At 38.2% G+C, this 18,696-nt stretch overlaps 1 protein-coding gene across 1 annotated transcript; it reads right to left on the reverse strand.

Annotated features, from left to right (window-relative positions):
- Positions 1 to 9,704: 9,704 nt before the first annotated feature.
- GREM1 (gremlin 1, DAN family BMP antagonist) lies at positions 9,705 to 18,231 on the reverse strand. The gene is made up of 2 exons (XM_018082240.1): positions 17,954 to 18,231; positions 9,705 to 13,465 (listed from the first exon to the last, which is right to left on the reverse strand). Exon 2 carries the CDS (start codon positions 13,462 to 13,464, stop codon positions 12,910 to 12,912), a length of 555 nt encoding a protein of 184 aa, XP_017937729.1. The 5' UTR covers position 13,465; positions 17,954 to 18,231; the 3' UTR covers positions 9,705 to 12,909.
- Positions 18,232 to 18,696: the final 465 nt, after the last annotated feature.

The following is an 18,696-nucleotide window of genomic DNA, read 5'->3' on the forward strand; positions in this document are numbered from 1 at the left end:
TAGTTTGCATATAGGTCATCTACTGTATGGACTGGGGCTGGAAGAAATACTGTTCTTATATATGTTCTTATATTTCCCAGACACTTCGGAAAAGTTAAGGGTTTTCAAGTTTGGTCTTATAGTACTGTTTTATCTACCCTTGACAAGAGAAGCTAAAGCTCCACAGATCACAGCTGAAGACAGGCTCAAAAGAAATGAGTGGTGATTTAACTTTTACAACTTATTCTTTCTGAGTGAAACTTGTTTAGGCATGCTGAGCCTTCATGAAAACCCTCTGCAGCTTTGTAAAAAGAATGTGAGGGGTGAGTGAGGAATAATATTTTCAGTCACAGTGTGTTATAAGACTTCTAAGACTTCTTTCGTTTTTTTTCCTTTTGCATTGTTTCCTCTTTGTAAATTTTTCTGTCTTCCTCTTTCTCCTCCCTGTTTAAGAAACCATTGCTAGCTTCATGTGCATTTATCCAGCTCCAGCATTTGTTCATTGCTAATAATGAAATTTATTCCAACTGCAAATTCCAGGACTGCAATGATTAAGCTATTTGAAATAGCTCCAGTAATTGATCCCTAAATTTCTCAGCCAAATTGTTGGACATACTTGTAAGTATTTGTATTAATATTTACAAGTTTTCATTTCAGATTCAATTAGTCACAGAGTCAGGCCCAAAAACCTACCATACCATTTATAACTAATCAAGATAGTGTCAATAAACACTTTGATTCAATTGAGAATTCTCCAATTATGTAATTAGCTGAGCAGTAATATTTGAAATTAACTTGTTATGAAAAGCTTAACCCACAAATGGCCATATAAAATGAGCTGCAAGGGACCATGCATGTGAGTTAAGAGGAAAATTTTAAATTTTGATGTCTATGTTTTTTATCTTTTGCTTCTCTTATTAACCTCAAAAATGGAAACATGATGATGTTTTGAAGCTTTCTTTGCTAATCTCACTTGCAGCGTCTATAGCAGTATTTTGGGCTGTTGACTGGCTGTGAATATGACAGAAGTGTGTTATGCCCTTTTTTTTTTCACTTTGAGCATCTTTGATTTCTATTAAAGTGTTGATGAAGGCTGACAATGCTAGTTTTATATGTGATAATGCTGGTTTTATATATGATTCAGAGTAGCCATAACAATCCTGTCTTTCAGAGGTGCAATGGTACAGGGCAAATGTTCTCAGGAGGCTATGCGTTCATGATAGGGTTTTAATTACAGATCGCATTGCTACCGTTAGGTTCTGAATTTCAGTGATATTAAAGATTTGAAAGAATTTTAATGACCTCAGAATTTTAAAGGAAAGCACAATGTGAGATGGATTCTCTGATTACAGGAATTATTTTCTATAGGATGAATAAGAGACAAGGCTGGGGCAGGGGGAGGAGAAGGTGTTCCACCATTTAAATTTTGCCCTCTCTTCCAAATTTGAAATCATCATCAGAAACTCTCATATAATGATTTTTCCTACCATACCCCTTGAATGATACATTCCAACACTCCAAAATGGTGATGCAGATCCAAGATGGTTTTCTGCTTCATGCACACACTATTGAAATTGTCATCTTAATTGCTTACATACAGTAGTATCTTTTTGGAAGTTTTCACAATATCACAAGAATACTTCTTTCTACTCATTACTCTCTAGTGGCACTGACACAGAAAGCAAGTTGTGGGACCCAACACTATGTCCCAGCAAAAAGAACACCTTGAGATTTTAAAAGAAGTTTCCCATCTCTTCTGGTCTTAAGTGTCTTCTAAAATATCAAACCAAATTGACCTGCAAGCCTATTGTGAAACTAATATATTAAGAAAAAACGTGAAGGGAATACAGTTTCCAGAAGCTGAGAAAAGAGTTTAGATTCTTAAAAAGAGAGCAACTTACATATGAATCTAAAGATCCTATTCGCAGTCAGGCAGATAATCAGGATATTTTCCAAAAGCAAGAGTCTATGTAAACTTGCATCACACTGATGCTAGTGTGTCCTTTCCTTAAAGCAGCATTGAACAGCTAAGAAGTATTCACCTTACTTTAGCAGATTTTTTTAGAGAACAGAGGCAAAGTATATTAATTTTAAGTAGTGTGAGCACAAGAAACCTGATGCCAAACTGCCCTTTTTGCTCCTGGGATTTTGTAGAGCTAATTCCCAAGGCATCTTTCTGAAAATGTATCCTTTGGACTGAAAAAACAAAAAGGGAAAACCCACCCTCTTGGACCCTAGTATTTTAGTTCCCTGTATGAGTCTTCTGGTTTGATTTAGGAATGTGCTGCTTGGTTCCCATGTGCATTGTTGTTGTAGTATTTACTTTGGAAGGAAAAGTGAGCATACGGTTCACGCCTTAACCTTGTCAAGCATTCCCCTTACCAGCTTGAACTGACACCATACAAATTCTGAAAGGAAAGGCCACAGCCAAAATTAATCATAAACATTATCCATAAAATATTACTCTTGACCCTACCAAGGGGCAGACCTCTAGGAATAACATCCTGCTCCTTAAGAAAATAACATCCCTCTCCAACCGAGAGGTGCAGACGGTCTCATCTATGCATGACGGACATGCTGACCTGTGCCTCAGGGTGTAACATCCGATTCCAACTCAGAGGGAATGTGCACTCCAGGTCTTACATTGTGAAAGTCAAACACAGCCCTAGGTATAAGCTTTGGCAGCTTGCATCCTCTGCATAAAACTAGTCCTGTCTGAGGTTGCGCTGTAAGGTTAGGGTTTTGTGCAAAGCCAAACAGACTAAGGCTGAAGCTGGAACATTTAGAGCTGCCACCCCAGCTTCCAGGCTATTTTGACCTGAATGAATACTGTAGATATAGTTCACATCATTGTACCAACAATGAGTCCTGAGGAAAGGCTGCAGTCTTTAGCTGCTATGTAGCATTTCACTTGAATGGACTCTATGATTAGTTTATTCTTAGAGGCACAATCCACAGACTGGAGATCCTATTTCCATAGCTATCAGGCAGTATGTTGTTCAGCAGTAAATTGAATTAATTAAACCTTTGAAATCTGAAAAATCCAGAACTGAAACTAATCAGTATTGCTCAATACTAGTTTCATTTGGAAAAGAAATAATAAATCAAAGAAAAACGTACTTACTGCAAATCACTGATGAAACATAGGAGTTTAAATCAAGCAAGACCTGCAACATCAAATGAAGCATTCCTTAAGCATCACAAAAAAATCTTGCATGTAGCAATAAACCAGATTGCTTCCCAGGAGACGTTGGTTGTACTGGCATTGATAGTGAGACATTTCACCAGCAAGCTGTTGACCGTGTGTCAAGGGTGCCCTGCAGACATATCTCTGATATTGCATGCCTCTCTGAATCCATTCTCTTGCAAGCAAGATGCAAGTAGCACCAAACCTCACTTTGCAGGGGTTCCCCTGAGCATAAACTCTCTCCTCAGTGTCACCTCACCAAGTAATTTTGGTCTTCCTTTCCCCAATGTACCAGCCCCAGATGGAAGCTAAGCTGCTGTTGGGACTGACAGGTTAAGTGGAAGAGAACCGGGGAAAGAATAGGACATCATCCTCAGTGTTGGTGTGCTTAGCAATGATGTGGTATAATTGTTACAGAAGATTGAAAGATTTCCCTGGTAACTGTTTTTCCCTGTGGGAGAAAGCAGAGTTTGTTTCACCCATCGACTGATGCTAATTAAAGGATAAACTTCCAGCTTTTGAAATTAAATTATTACTTGTAAAAAAGTTCATGAGGTTAAAACTTCTCTGGGATTTCTATGTCATGCTGATGTACAGCTATGCCCCCCTGTAAGTGAATGTAACAGATTTGATAATGATAGTAGAGATTACTGCAGTGTCATCTGCTGGATAAATGCCTTGAAGTAAGTGAATATTTTTACAAGAATTGATCTGTGCTGGATTTCTACTGATGTAGTCTATTTATATCTAACAAATATAAACTGTACTCTACCCAGATGGCTTACTTCTGACAATGCAATACAAACTGACTACACTCCTTTCACACTAATGCCAATACATCTCTCCTGTTATTAATAAGCTATTTATATACATTCTGACAGCAGACTAGACCTCATCTTTGAGATCAGTACTTGATGCTCATATTTCTTTCCCCTTGCCCTCTATTTCTTTCCACCATCCATCACACTGACTGTTACTTCCTATCCTCTCCTGTGAAATAGACACTACCTTCTTTTTTCACCAACAGTAAAACAGATCAAGGGGGTTCCGTGTGTTGGTAAAGATAAATGTTGAGGCTAAAATCTTTCCTTGTATGGCTTCCATTAAATTTCATTGGGTAGCATTTGTACACTTTTCAACTATGATGCACAAAAGCTAGTGTTGCAAAAGATTTTCAGTCCCAAAACATCACACCTTTTTAGGAAACCAGTGCCTTTTTAGGAAATCACTGCTTCTGCAATGATTTGAAATCAAATCAAATTTGGAATTATGCAAACAGTATTCCAATGTAATAGTGATAAACAAAGATGTTTTTACTCTGGAGATATAGCAAAGATAAGGAAGAAAAGATGTGAAGATGCATTTGAACAATTCTCATGGGAAGAGTCTTTTGCTTTACCCAGCTTCTCTCTTGAGGTGAAGTGATTGCAAGTCTTCTCACTTATCATGCTTATGTGATAGAAAGAGAATATTTACTTCTATGCATGTGTGCATAATATTTTGTCCCTGGTAATAAACTAAAATATTTGGCTCTGAAGGAAGGAATTTTTCTTTTGGTTTGCAAAGGAGTTTGTTGAAAGAACTAAACTTGGTGGTACAGGAGTAAGGAGGCTGCCAACTTCTGATAGTCCATCAATGCTGACTGTTTAAGAAGACCTGTCAGAGTAGCTCTTCTCTCAGTTGGCTGAGTGATGGGAGTTTCATCACCAGATAAAATTCAGAGTTTCCTTCAGAGGAAAACTGACTCTGACTTTTTGAACTTTCAGACTACTGGGCTGAGCAGAATAAAAGCAATTGTTCAGACATCATGCATGGATCTAAGGGACAGATGGCTCCGAACTGTGCCAGAGAATCATGATAAGACATTCAGGGTGTACACCAGGATTTTTTTATTTGTTTCTTTTTAATCATTGTTCTTGCTCTACTGTTTGTTCTGTCTCACTTGCTTTTCATCATTTCTCAGTAATAGTGAATATACAAGATACTCTGCTAGAAACCTGACACCACTTAAAAAACAGCTGTAAGATGAGTTCAGTACACATTCACAGAGCAATGGCCTCCTTGAATGTGAAGATGCAAACTGAAGGCAAGTTGAACACCTCTTGGATGTTATGATTTCTCAGAGGCTTTTACTAGTGTCTTCAGCAGCAGCTCTCCTTTTAAAAAGCATATTCTGTACAATAGAATCCTAAAAGCAACTCAATGGTGAAATTAGAGATCCACACAGATTATACTCCCAGTGCAAAGGAATGGATTAGCTTAACTTTCAACTCCTGCTGCTTAATGTTGATTTAATATATTGTCTTGACTTTTAATAAGGTTATTGAAAGATAAAAGCATAAGGAGCTGTGGCACAGATGCGACAGTCAGAACATCATATGCAAAATAAAAAGAGACATTATAATAAAATGAAAATTGAATGTTGCTTGTATAAAATCTGGCTTTGTTTTGATGCATAAAACAGCAAACACTGTTCCATACTGAGGTTTTCAAGAATGTCTTAAGTATACAGTGCTTCTGATGCCACCCGAGTTGCCTATATATAGATCTGTCTTGTGTAAAGAATTTAAAAAGCATTAGAATGAAGAAATCAAAGAGACAATAAATTTTAAACCAATCTTATTGTCTGCAGCCTAAAGTGTTATTAAGATCAAAGTGGAGCAAACATCTGGCATTTGCCTTTCTGCAAAAATTAGATCAAATTACCTACCATAGGATTTAGATCCATTCAATAAGTCCGTTCCATTGTACACATAGTTTTCTTTCTCCTTTTTATTTGCTAAATCTAATTTAACACCCGAATTCTAGCCGCTTCATTCATTTGAAGTTGAAACAAATTAACAACAAAAATAGAAATCATGTTCCTCTTGAACATCTGTTTCCGAAGGAACATTCAAGGTCCTTCAGGTCTTAAAGAAAGAAGTTCAGCAAGACTTTATCTTTGCCATTAAGTGTAATTCTCTAGAAATAAACTTTACCAAGTACACACAACTCTGTCTCCATCCTTGAAAAATAAATTCTTCTTGACTACTATTGTAACTAGTGTCATTGTTGGCTTTATTCCATATTAATCACTCTTAAAGTGTGTAGTTAAGAAGCTTGGCTCAGTGGCCAATACTTTTATGTATAATCTTATCCAATATACATTTTTCAGACTTTTAAATATATCTAATGTGAACCTAGGGTTTTGATACCTTTGTTTAAAGAGATAAATACATTTATGTTACATCTATTTAGCACAATTTTTTAATTGTCTCTATATAAGTATACATTAATACAGAGCTAAGATTGAGAATATGTCTTTTTTCTTAAATACAGAAAATACAAAAGTTGAATTTAAAGAAAAACAATATTAAGGTCTGCAAATTCGTCATTATATGAATCAAACAATCTCAACAGTGCTCAGTAGTGATGCCCTGCAATAACTATAAAATTATGATTAATGAATTGGGGTGTTCTGTCCCAGATGAGCTGTAACCGACACATTAATTTTTCCAATTGCTTTATTGCTGGAAACTTTATGGATATTACTAGGCAGAAGGATAAGATATAGCTCTCAAATATTCTAGAGAGAGATATTTTTTAACCATTTTTCTTTTGCTCTCTTGTAATATGAATTAGAATATGACTTTTTCCACGAGGCATTCTTTAAAAAAGAAATGCAAACATAGGAATTCAAATTTTCTTTGCAGAACATTAATTGTGAGTCAGTGTAATTTCTCTATTTGATCCATCCCCAAGCTATGTGATTTACTTTTGTATCACAGCAAGAAGTTATTACTTATCACAACCTAGAAGTTTGGGGGGTTTTAATGTGATCTCAAACAAGCATATTTTATGTCAGTATAGAATTTAATCCTTGTATCTTTCTCTTTGATCATTCAAAAAAAGCCAATTATAAATTTTATTTTCAAGACTCTTAGAAAATATTAAGAAAGGGAGCAAGTGACAGTTAAAATTTCTGTACTCCTCCATCCAGACCCACGAAAGCTAGAGAAGGAATTCAGGCAGCCAGAAGTCACACATTGTCAAAGAGCACCTTAGAGTCATCAGCTACATTTTCAGGCAGGCAGTGAAGACAGGCTTCAGATGTTTTTCTGAAGCTACATTACAAGGTAGTATCAAAAATCTGCGCTGGGATGCCTTGTGATATCTGTGCATTGCTGTGAAGTTCTGGTTTCGGTCTCAGCTGATTAAAAAAATAAAACAAGGTGTCTGAATCTTATTATGATTAATATTTTTGATACCTTAAGGCCAAGAGCTGATGGGTATTAAAAATATCTTAATTGTTTTGCCTAAATCCAAATACACATTAATTTTTCACTCCATGAAATTTTAAATGATGCAACTATCACCTTCAGAAGTATTCAGAACTTTAGTTAGTGCAACCATCCAAGCAAGCAGCATGACTCAGAAAAAATATTGGGCCTTCTTCTGCCGATATTGACTGTTGTATCTCAGTAATTAATGAAGTAATTTCTAAGGCAGGTTTGAGTTATTTGGAGTGAATAGGATCTAAGTGTTTTAAAATGCAAAGGAAGAGTGTGCAAAGGCATAATTTTGTTAAGCAAACAGGACTTCTCAGTCTTCTGCCACTGACTTGGTTGTTCTCCTTCAGGAAACCTTTTGAAACTAAAAACTCTGTTTACTCCTGTACGCTGGAAAAGGAACATCAGTCCCCAAGGGTGCAATTCTAATTGCTCTCATTTTTTTATTTTTTTCCTCTACTCAGAAGAAGGTAAATTACAAGGTGAAGTTACCACGTTGTTTTTGCAAATGCAATGTCCCTCTTCCCAGCCAGGAACCACTGCTGACAGGCAGCTGGAGCAGAGCCACGATGCCATCTGTCCCACTGACCCATCCAGGCCACACTATACCTACTGTGTGCATCTGCTGCTCAGATGTGCACACGTGCTTAGCAAATCTAACATTCTCCTGATGCCTCAGTCCTACAACGCATGTGTGAATCAACTGCATGGCACACACAGAAATCTAGCCTATCTCACTGGGGAGAGAGAGAAGAATAGTCATTTCTATCTGCATCCCTAGAAGCAGATTAAGGTGTGTGAATTCTCTCTCTGTTATCTTCTTTGGATCAGCGTAATTATCTGTAAAGCCCATGGGACTTCACAGTGGAAGTATCATTAATTCAAAGCTGGTATGTAGGACAAATATGAAATTTAATGAATGTCTGAGCTTGTTAGCGTGTAAATAATAAGACCATGGTACTACAGAGTACTACAAAGGTAAGGCCACAAGGTTTTTCTCTGTTTAAAATATTCAGATAAAGATATATATGCACATCTTTTCAAGGAAACATTCTACTCAGCTGTGCCTATATCTCAACCAGAAAAAGTCAATCACCTTCTAAAAATAATGAGTATTAGCTAATGTTATTATCTTTTCAGTAAGTTTTAGAAGCACAAAAATACTAGAAGAGAAGGAAGACTAAACTAAAAAACCTTTAGAAGTCCCCAGACAAGCAGTACTACTGGACTGTTCAGCTCCTTTGTTGTGTCAGGGAAGAACACACTGGATCTTACCAGCACCCAGCTTTTCAGAGCTGGAAATGGGGCATCTGACCTTTTTTCTCTAGTTGTTGCTTTTTGTGTCACAGGAAAACACTGCATGTTGTTCCCCCATATAACTGTGTATCTGACTATGTCACTCATTTTTTTGAACTAAAAGGTGTAAGTCTGAAAATTACTAGGCCTGTATCACTGCTCAGAGGTTCACATGAAATCAGAGGAGGTTCTCAGCCTGGTTCAACAGGATGGCAGTCCCTAGCAAAGCAGCTGGCATCACAAGGGCAGCCAATGCCACCGCTACTGGAGATGGCAGCACTGCATCGAGCTCTGCCCTGCCCCAACCCAGTCCATCACAGGTCTGGCAAGGTGGCAGGCTGGAGAGTTAAAATTTATATCACTACTGCCTGTTTCCCACCGGTGATATAGAAAGTTTGAAGAAACCTGTTCTCTCTAGTTGCAGTCCTTCCTCAACCCTGGCCTTGTGCCAATGCTGCCAGCAGGGGCAAATCTTCCTGTTCTCTTTTATAATTGTTTTTCATCTCCTCTGTCCCTATTTGCAACTTGTAACGTGCTGTATTGTAAAGGTGTTCCTTACTCTTTTTCCTAAAGGTAGGACTAAACTGCTAGCTAGACATAAAACTGAGATGTGGTGTAAGGCAGGCATGCCGACTCCAACTTACACTCCAACAATTCAAGACTGATTTATATTTTGAACTGTCACTATATGGTTTACAAGGGGGAAAGTGTGAGTTAAGATTGAGATTTTCCTTCTATAAACTGTGGAAGGGTGAGGGGGAAGTGACAGATCTCATTTAAAAACCTCATTGAAGTAGCCATATTGAATGATGGTGCCATTGCTTGTCTCTGTGTCTCGCTGTCATAATGTAAACCCCTTTATAATTAGAAGAAACCACAGAAGTCAGAGTAAAGTACAACAGATCCAGAAAGAGCTGGAAACTTAAGGAAGAAAGAAAAAAAAAAAAACAACAATAGACACGGGCTAGAGAAGATATTTTATTTATTTGTTACTAGTAGTTAAAATGACGTACAAAATGCTGGGAAAAAAAACCTCCAATTCTATTCAGTTACAAAATAATTAAAACTTCATTTAAACCAAGTTTTGCTTTGTGAGACTGAGCATGAAAATACTCCAGCCTTAGGTTATATAGTCCATTGTTTTTAGAATAAAGCAGACATTTAAATACATATTGTGGTTGATATTAAATATCTAGTATAATTGTAAGTTAGCAGAACTTTCTTACTCTCAGGCAATAACTAGCAATTCATAAAAGTTCTTTGTATAAAATTTACATGGGGGAGGGAAGGATCTGCCTCAAGGGGAGTTCTGTCATGATCTATGCACAGGCGGTTTTGGAGCATAAGGATTTTGAATACTTTTATCAATTTTCCTTCAGAATGCTAGCCTAATCTTAAATAAAGGAGACAATAATGTTTGAAGCTTTGCTTAACAGCTAAGAGTATAGGGACATAGCCGTCCCTGTCAAAGACAATGGGAATTCTGCTGTCAAATTTACATGAAGAAAAAATTCATTCTTAAGGTGTTCCCATTTCTTGGACAGAAACCTAAGCTACTCCAAAACTTTCAGCCATGACTGAGGTTGGCCCTTTCCTCTGAAAAAAAATAAAAATCAAACAAGTAATTTAAAGGAAAACAATCCCTGCCTATTATCAGTGAAAGAGAATTTGTATTAATAATAACATTAAATATCTGTATCTTTCTGTTTAACTATTCACATTCCACACAGTGGAAATCTACCTCCTATAATTCCAGATTTTAAAATTGGATTCTAAAATCCATGAAGAAATGTGTCAAACCTGCTGAGTGAGAGTACACCGAATGAAATGCATTTTTATAATATCAATCAGTGAGTTGCAATCTCTTCATCTTACAAACGCAGCCTACACAGCAGTGGATTTTAAAGTAAAAATAGATTAATTCTAGAGATGCAGGATATCACCTGATGCACTGTATAACAGGTGGGACAACTAATATAATGAGTCCAAACAGGATGAATCTGTGACTTGTGACTCATTGTATATTTTTCCCTTTGGACATGTTACTAAGGGTGGAATTGTCTTCCTCAGCATTCAATGGCAAGAAATGGTGTCAAAATAATCACCTTGTGGCTGAGAGAGAGGCATCTGATGTGAGAGAGAACAGTTATGCAGATAGTGGATACTGGAAAATGTTGCTACTGGGTGGGGAAACCTAGTTCTGAACTATCAATGACTCTTCATACAGTAAGTGAGGACCTAACTCCCATTTCACTCATATCAGTGAGGTCAGGGTTGCTTTCAGGCCCGGTGCTGACTCTCACACAGGAACACTCCTTTACTTCGGCACCCACTGGACAGGATCAGCTGCCGAGGCCCTGCAGGCACAGGCACAGGGACAGGCACAGCACAGGCAGGGAGGTTGCAGCACCCTGTAAGCTCTTCAGCACCTGGCCTGAAAGTGCCCTTGCAAAGGCAGCACCCAGGACAGCAGGAGCAGTCTGCACACCATGTGGTGTGAGATGCTGCCAGGGAGACAACTGCCAGGCTTCCCATTAAGCACATGGGAAAGCAAGGGCTACATGCATGGAAGGGCTGCCTTTCTGGTCCAATGGCCCAGAACACACCCCGCTAAACCAACTTCTTTTGCAGGGCCTTCTGTGCTCTTACAAAACCCCCTGATCAAGTTTAAGCTTCTAATCCTGAAGGAAAGAAAAGGCAGGATAACCTCACAGGTGAGAGTCATCGAGCTGTCGGAAGCAGTGCATCCCCTTCTATGTTTTCTTTCCCCCAAATGAGAGGGTCAGTTAGCCCTCAATTTTCAGGAAATTTTCTGTACTTACTCCAAATCCAGTTTAAATGCAAGTCTGTGGCAAAAGATATAAAAAGAAAATTATTGCTGGCAAAGTTCTGCATCTCTGTTTCAACAAACTGCATGCCTGTGGCAAAGCTAAAATAACAATAACAATGCAATGTTTACTAGTCATGAATGTCGTGTCTTTTGTCTCTTGTGTGGTTATTGCATTTGAAGTCACATGATGCTTGTTTTAATTTTTGCTTTGCTCTTTATGTATTAAATTACTGCCATTCTGTACTTGATCTGGGTTAGCAAGATTTTTGTGCTGTGGTTATGTGTTTTTTATGTCTGTGTGTGAAAAAGAGAAGGAGTTTGGATACACACACTGAAGTATGCATACTCATTGCATGTATGTATAGATATCACTGACTAAAAGATACTGCATATACATATATATGTAGATATGAAGAATAACTGATATCAGAAATACAAGACATCAAATGAATCTAGTAGCATAAGAGTGGGGTTTGATTGGTTTAGAGAACCATTAGAATTCAGAAGTATATTTATAGCCTTGTATATAGTTTCTTTTTAATTTATGTAATATATGACTAGGTATATAAATTAAAGCAAAACATAAACAGAAGACAATATCTCTTCCTCTGTGTCTTCCTATTTGTGTATCTTTCCTTTTTCTACTCCCTTTTGTACTCTCCCTGACTACTTGCTTTGGCCTTTTTCTTTCTAAGCTGATGTAGCTCTGTTTTCCATCCACCTATAGTGACTTTTCAACACTACCACATCCCCCCATTGTTCCCCAGACATGGCTTTTGGATTACAGCTATTTTTCTGAAGAAGCATGTTACAAACTCTTGACATGGCTGCTATTTTCAGTGATGGCTTTGCTACACTTTAAACTGCATTTTGTCTATTTTGTATATAAGAATAGATTCATGCTTTCAAACGTATTGTCCTCTCACTTTGATGTTTCATGTAATACAGTAAAAGCAAATAGCACAAAAGGTGAACATTCACAAAACCCACAGCTCCACTTTCCCAGCAAGCCACAAAAATGTGGATATACGCTAGGAACCCTAATTCATGATTGTGAGTAAATAGCATTTTTTCAATATTTCATACCCCTGTTAATTTTTTTTTTTTTTAGTGAACATTGAGATATTTGCTTATACATATCCATTTTCTCCCTTACACACACACACATGCATGCCCTTTCCTTACATCAATTTTTTCTTTCTCTTTGGAGGGTTTTTGCTGGTTTTAGGTAATTCACTAGGTCCCTTTCAGTTTTGTCCAGCCTTGAAGGTATGCTAGTTCATGCCACTCACTCTCACGCTGGCAATGATTGAGTACAGTTAGAGTGCAATTGCAACTTTTGTCTCAGTTTAGTCCAGGTCAATAGATATACACCGGCATTCCTTGACTCGGGTGATTCTTTTCTTCTTTCTTGGGGGCTGAAGCTCAGGGCAATTGAGTGTAACAGTCATGGTGGTGAATTTCTTGGGCTTACAGAAGGAACAAGACTGGAAGGAACCTTCTTCTTTACGGACATGCCTGGGGATGTAGAAGGAATTGCACTGGCCATAGCAGAACCTGTTGATAATGGTACGACTGTTGCAGCCTTCCTCGTGGATAGTTTGTTTGAGGGGTTGAGTTTTACACCAATCCCGCTTTAAGTATTTGCGCTCAGTGATGTGCAAAGCCTCCTGACTGGATTCCAGCACCTCTTCAGCAGGCATTGAGGTGCCTTTTCCTCGTTCTCGATGCCTGGAACCTGACTGCTGTTGTGTCTGCATTTGCTCTGAATCATTGGGCTGATCTTTGTCAGGAGGAGGGATAGCACCTTGAGATCCACGATTCCTCTTTCTCCCTTCCACTGCTGGAAGCAGAAATCCCATCAAAAGAAACAAGGCACCGATGGCATACAGTGTGCGGACCATCCTGTATGAAGGAAGTTGAGGAAATAAAGCACAGTTGTGGATTTCATATATCAACAGAAGCCAGATATGCAGTAAATTTTCAGTTCCATAAAAGAACTGTGTGTACACACACACTTATAAAAAGATAAGCATTCAGACTCAACCAGCTGGACAGATGTTTCCAAATTACCAAGTGATAAAAGCTTTCAAATAGTGATTAAAAGTCAGAGGCTAAAGTAAGTCCAAACATAATTTTATTTTGTGTACCCTCCATCTTTTTCCAGATCTTTTCCCCATGTATATTACCCTAGTTCTCTTTCCCTTCTTATAGCTCACTGACATTAGGAAGATTGCTCCTGACTTATAATGGTGGAAGAATAAATTTTACATTACACAAGGATTTATTATTATGACACAGCTATCTACTATATCAGAGGACTAAAGTTTTTGACTCAGCAGACCTAGTCTAGCTATGTGTTCCTTAGTTGGACTTGCTTTGTACAGCTTCTTGCATAGTATACATCCAGTATATAATGTGTATGCTGTATCCACATGTTGCCTGAATTACACCATCCCAAGATCTGTCACTCTGCACCTCTAAAGGGGACCGATGCACCTGCGTGTAATAATGCTTAAGCTGAGATATGCAATAAGTGAGGTAACTAAAATGAAAGAATATTTAGGTATAGTTTAAAACAGATGCATCAATAATTTCAAACTACACCTTCTCGCACATTACCCTGAATCCTTGACAGAAGTAATACAGATGCAATCCAAGTGTTAAGAATTTTTAAGACCTCTGAGTTTTATTCATTATATGCAGGATGATATTGAAAGGACATAGGATGACAGAGTTTCATATATGAGCTTAAATATCATAGAGTTTGTGCACACAATAAAAAGACCACTTCAAGAAGTGCTGTTAAGTGGAGATGATCAGATCCTTCAAAGCTGCATGCCTGCTCCAACCTAATTAATAGCATAGCAACAACCTTTTTTACCTCCCTTATTCCACTTTTGTCCTCTTCCCAAAGCTCTGAGTTCTTTAGGCTGTTCAGTCAGCTCAAGACAGCAGTCAGCCCAGCAGTCAGCTGTTACACTTCCCCCTTCAAAATGTATTGTGGTCTCTGAGTTTTTCTGAAAGCCAGGGATATGGTAGCAAGACAGACAGATGAAGGAATCTCTGAGGGACCCTCCCCATGGGAGCTTGGAAAAAGCCACTAGAAAAGAGCAACTACTTACAAAAACACCCCAACCTGTAAAACTCTAAAACTGTGAAGGAGTACAGGCATTAAAAAGGCGAAGAACTGTGGAAAAAACCCTGAGGGAGTCAGTGTCTTCTACCTGCTTGGAATGCTGCAGTTGTATCCCTTATTAGACTCATTTTATCTGTATGGAAAAAATTAGTTTTTGAGCTGAAGAATCCTGCTTGTGTTACTACCCAGGAAACATACAAAACCAAGGGCACTGTCCTGGACGGCTTTATCCGCTCTGCCTGAGACCACACAACTAGGCAGGAAAGCAGCCAAATGCCAGTGCTGTGAGGGCCACCTAGAGACTCAGCAGAGGCTCAGGGTCAGTACCATTTGCTATAAAAGATAACCGCTAATTTCTCATTTACTAGATCTTTCCAGTCGCATGGAGAAAATAAATGTTATGCTGTTCGAAAAGCATTTCTCATCAAATGGATTGGGAAAGGAATTTCTGAAGTGGAAATGTATCATAGGGGTGTTCCATTATACTCAGGGAGTTGCTTTTAAGTCTTTGTCTACAGATTTTTAGAGCTCCTAGAGCTCACAATATGTATCATAAATATATGCATTCATTTTATTCATTTATATTTATGTACCAGCATGTCCTATGCTTGTCAGAAGCTTCAGGCTTCAAGCAAGGGGTGTAAGAATGACACTATTGCTGACTCCAACAGACAATTTGGAAGGGTTGCTTTTAATATCTAAATGAAATATGATATGGAACACACAATTTTAATAACCAGACTTCACAAATATCTGCCCAGACTTCACATTTGCTGCTTTTTCCTCATTTCTATTACAGCCTGAATGTTATTTAAACATGTTTCATTTTAATTTTGCTTTAAAAATATTTTTTAAAAAGGCTTATAAACCAGTGCTTATTTTCTCAGGAGACTAGAATGATTTCTTTCAAAACTATTCCTACTTCTCTGGTGACTGTATACCCATGCTCTATTATACGGTATTATAATATGTACTTATTTGCTCAACATGGTGCCAGAGCCATAAAAGAAAAAAAGAAAGTAATTGCATGCAAATGAAAATAAATTGCTAGTTAATAAGCAGTGCCAGAAAACTTCAGGTGTTTGTTTAGTGTCCCACAACTTAGTTGAGGTTTCATGAGCATGCATATTCCTGGACTACTTTTACTTTTAAAACTGATGAGGTGCACGATGCTTCACCTTTTTTTCCCCCATAGATGTGCAATTGATGGCACAAGTAAGGTCTAGTCATATGAAAATGAAGTGTACTTTGGGATGGGAATTTGGGGAGAATTTCATGATAATATTTACAACTGAAAGGTCTGTATCCCAGATTCATGCATCTTTATTAACCACGTGCTTAACCCTAAGGAAACACAAGCATGTGTTTCAATGTAATCCTAAACTGGGGGGGGTGAAAGTAATTTTTCACTGATTTGATTTCCAGCCTGAAAGGAAGCTACATTACATTCTCATAAAAGAAGTTGTGATTCAAATGAAAATTAGCCACTCAGCAGAAACATTTGTTATGGTCACTTCCAAAAAACACTTCTAAAAGTAAAATTAATCCAGTCATTTAGGGATAAATACAGGTTAAATACAGAAGAGGCTGTGTGAACTTCAAGATCCCCACAGCAGTTCAAGCTTTTCTAATAATAAGCTATTAAACATTTATTAAAAGCTTAAAGGATAGGGTTTTAAATGCAAAATACAAAGGAACATGAGGTGGTATGCCTCAGGAAGGAAAGCAGTCAAAATGCAATGCAAGCACCCTACATCACCTTTGGTCCCAGGGCAATGCATTCGCTTATGAGAGAAGATGACACCTTTGCTTACATTAGGAAGTGAAGTGGTTCATCTATCTATGAGTTAGAAGTTGTGAATGTTTCTTAAACAAGGTCTTTTTATTACTGAAAAAAAAAAAGGAGCACAGAAGAGGACAGTAGAAGTAACTAAAATCAACGTCACCATACACGAAGTTTTACTGAAGAGAAATCTCTCTGAAGTAAATGTTTTTTCTCCTCACTACTGTCATAATTCTGCAGAAATAATAGCCCTAGAGCTTGGGTAGAAGCTGTGAGAATCAGGCTGTAAAAGCTTATATTCCAAATTTCTGCAAAATTTTTATTACTTGACACTGTACTGGATGTTACACTGGCATAACCAGAAATCCTTTTGACAATTCATTTGAGAATCCTTTGAACAAACAGATGACCACAACCAACATAGTCAATTCCCACTTATTTCATTCAGTTCCAGAGAGATACAATAGAATTAATATTTTTTTTAATAGTAACTCAATACTCAAAAAATCTATTCTTTCCATATTTCACTGCTGAGTTCCACTTTTCATCATCTGTAAAGTCTTAATCACAAAGCCAAAAGAAATTTTATTTTTGACTTCAAATAGGAGCAGAATTGTGCCCTAACATTGATATCACTTCATATGGGGATTATCTAGAGCTGAGATCTCATCATCTAAAACAGATTAAGAAATTTGTGGATCAGTATTAGCAACCATTGATAGGGAAATGTATATGCTTTCAAGTTTATTATTTCATACAAATAAGATGTAATTTTTAATTTATACATTTTCTGCTGCAAATTAAGGACCTCCACATGTCAGTTCATAGACAGAATTTCCCTGTGAGTTCCCAGACAGAGTCAGAAAGTTACTACTGAAATTTTTAGCACAAAGCAACTTGTTTAAAACAACTAGATGGAAACCTGGTTCTGTTGAAATATACAGCAAAATTCTCACAGACCTCAGCAGGCCTATAATTTCATCTGTGAACCATATTTACTAGGATAATATCATGATGAGCCATGGGCTCCTGTGCTTCACAGAAAACATGAAAGATAATCTGATGAAGACCTAAAAGAAAAATGTATTTGGCGGGTTTCAAATACTAGCCAAAGAAAGAGGAAAAACACAATCCCTCTGACTATTTAGAAAATTGAAGTGGTTTATGTCCCAAAGGATCAGAATAATTTTATGGCTCACTTATTGCATATGAATTACAGAAATAGTCTTATGTAATGTTTTTATAGTTCATAGATCTGTATTTTTAAATATAAAAAAAGGCATGGCAACTGCAGTTCCCAGAGAACTGCAATTTTTTTTTCTGAGATCAAGACAGTTTGGTAGAATTTGGATACATTTACATTTCAGATAATTTCTTCTTGAGGGTCATAGAGATGGCCCTTTTTGAGACATGTAATGAGTATAGGCAGCAATTTAAAAACAAAGAAACCAAAATAAACAAAAAAAAAAACCTTGAAACTTTGAGAATTCCCCCTTTAAGTGAGCATTTTTCTGCAGGACGTCCTACAAGACTCCAGGGAAGCTGAAGATCATGGTGGGCATGGCTGGCACCAAACCCGAATTAGCCTTGCCTGAAGACGTCCACGCAGCCCGACAGCTCCATTTCCCAGCACAAAACTCCCTTCCGACAGATTTGCTCACGGAGCCCTAAAACAACCGGAATAGCCTTGCTCCCGTGCACAGCCACGCGTGCTGAAAAGGAGAGAGTATTCAGCAGAGGTTACGCACTTCTGGGTGGCATTGGCAACAGAAAAAGAAAATGCTTTAGGACAGCTTGGCATTGGATGCTAAATAGAAGCAGAGAGCTACGGGCATCAGTGCTCCTTATAATTCATATACAGCCTCACCGCACGCTGCTTGGTTACTGTGGGGCCTGTCGGGGCAGCGAGAGTGGGGCAGGAGCGGAGCGCTTCTCCAGCTCCCGGCTCACCGGGCTGGGCTCAGGGGCAGCTGGGGTTGGGGGCCAACTGGCGCTGCACCCGAAAGTCGCCGCTCACAAAACAGATGACCAAACCCTGTGTCCTGTCAGCAGCAGGGAGAGCCAAACGCACACTGGTGTTTCAGAACCTCCGTCTATGGAAAAGGAAGTTTTCCCAACGCTGGAATCTCAGCCCTGATGACCGAAACGGGCTTCGCTTGCGATCCTGTCACCGAAAGGAGCCACAAGCGGGACACTAGGAGCGAGGCCGTAGCT

Source organism: Manacus vitellinus, unplaced genomic scaffold (genome assembly GCF_001715985.3).
Source record: "Manacus vitellinus isolate BGI_N305 unplaced genomic scaffold, ASM171598v3 scaffold_6_pilon, whole genome shotgun sequence".
Classification (NCBI taxonomy): Eukaryota; Metazoa; Chordata; class Aves; order Passeriformes; family Pipridae; genus Manacus; species Manacus vitellinus.

Bases quoted from the DNA above. Each gene is read 5' to 3' on its own strand.
- GREM1 (XM_018082240.1), bottom strand. From the start codon at position 13,464: ATGGTCCGCACACTGTATGCCATCGGTGCCTTGTTTCTTTTGATGGGA.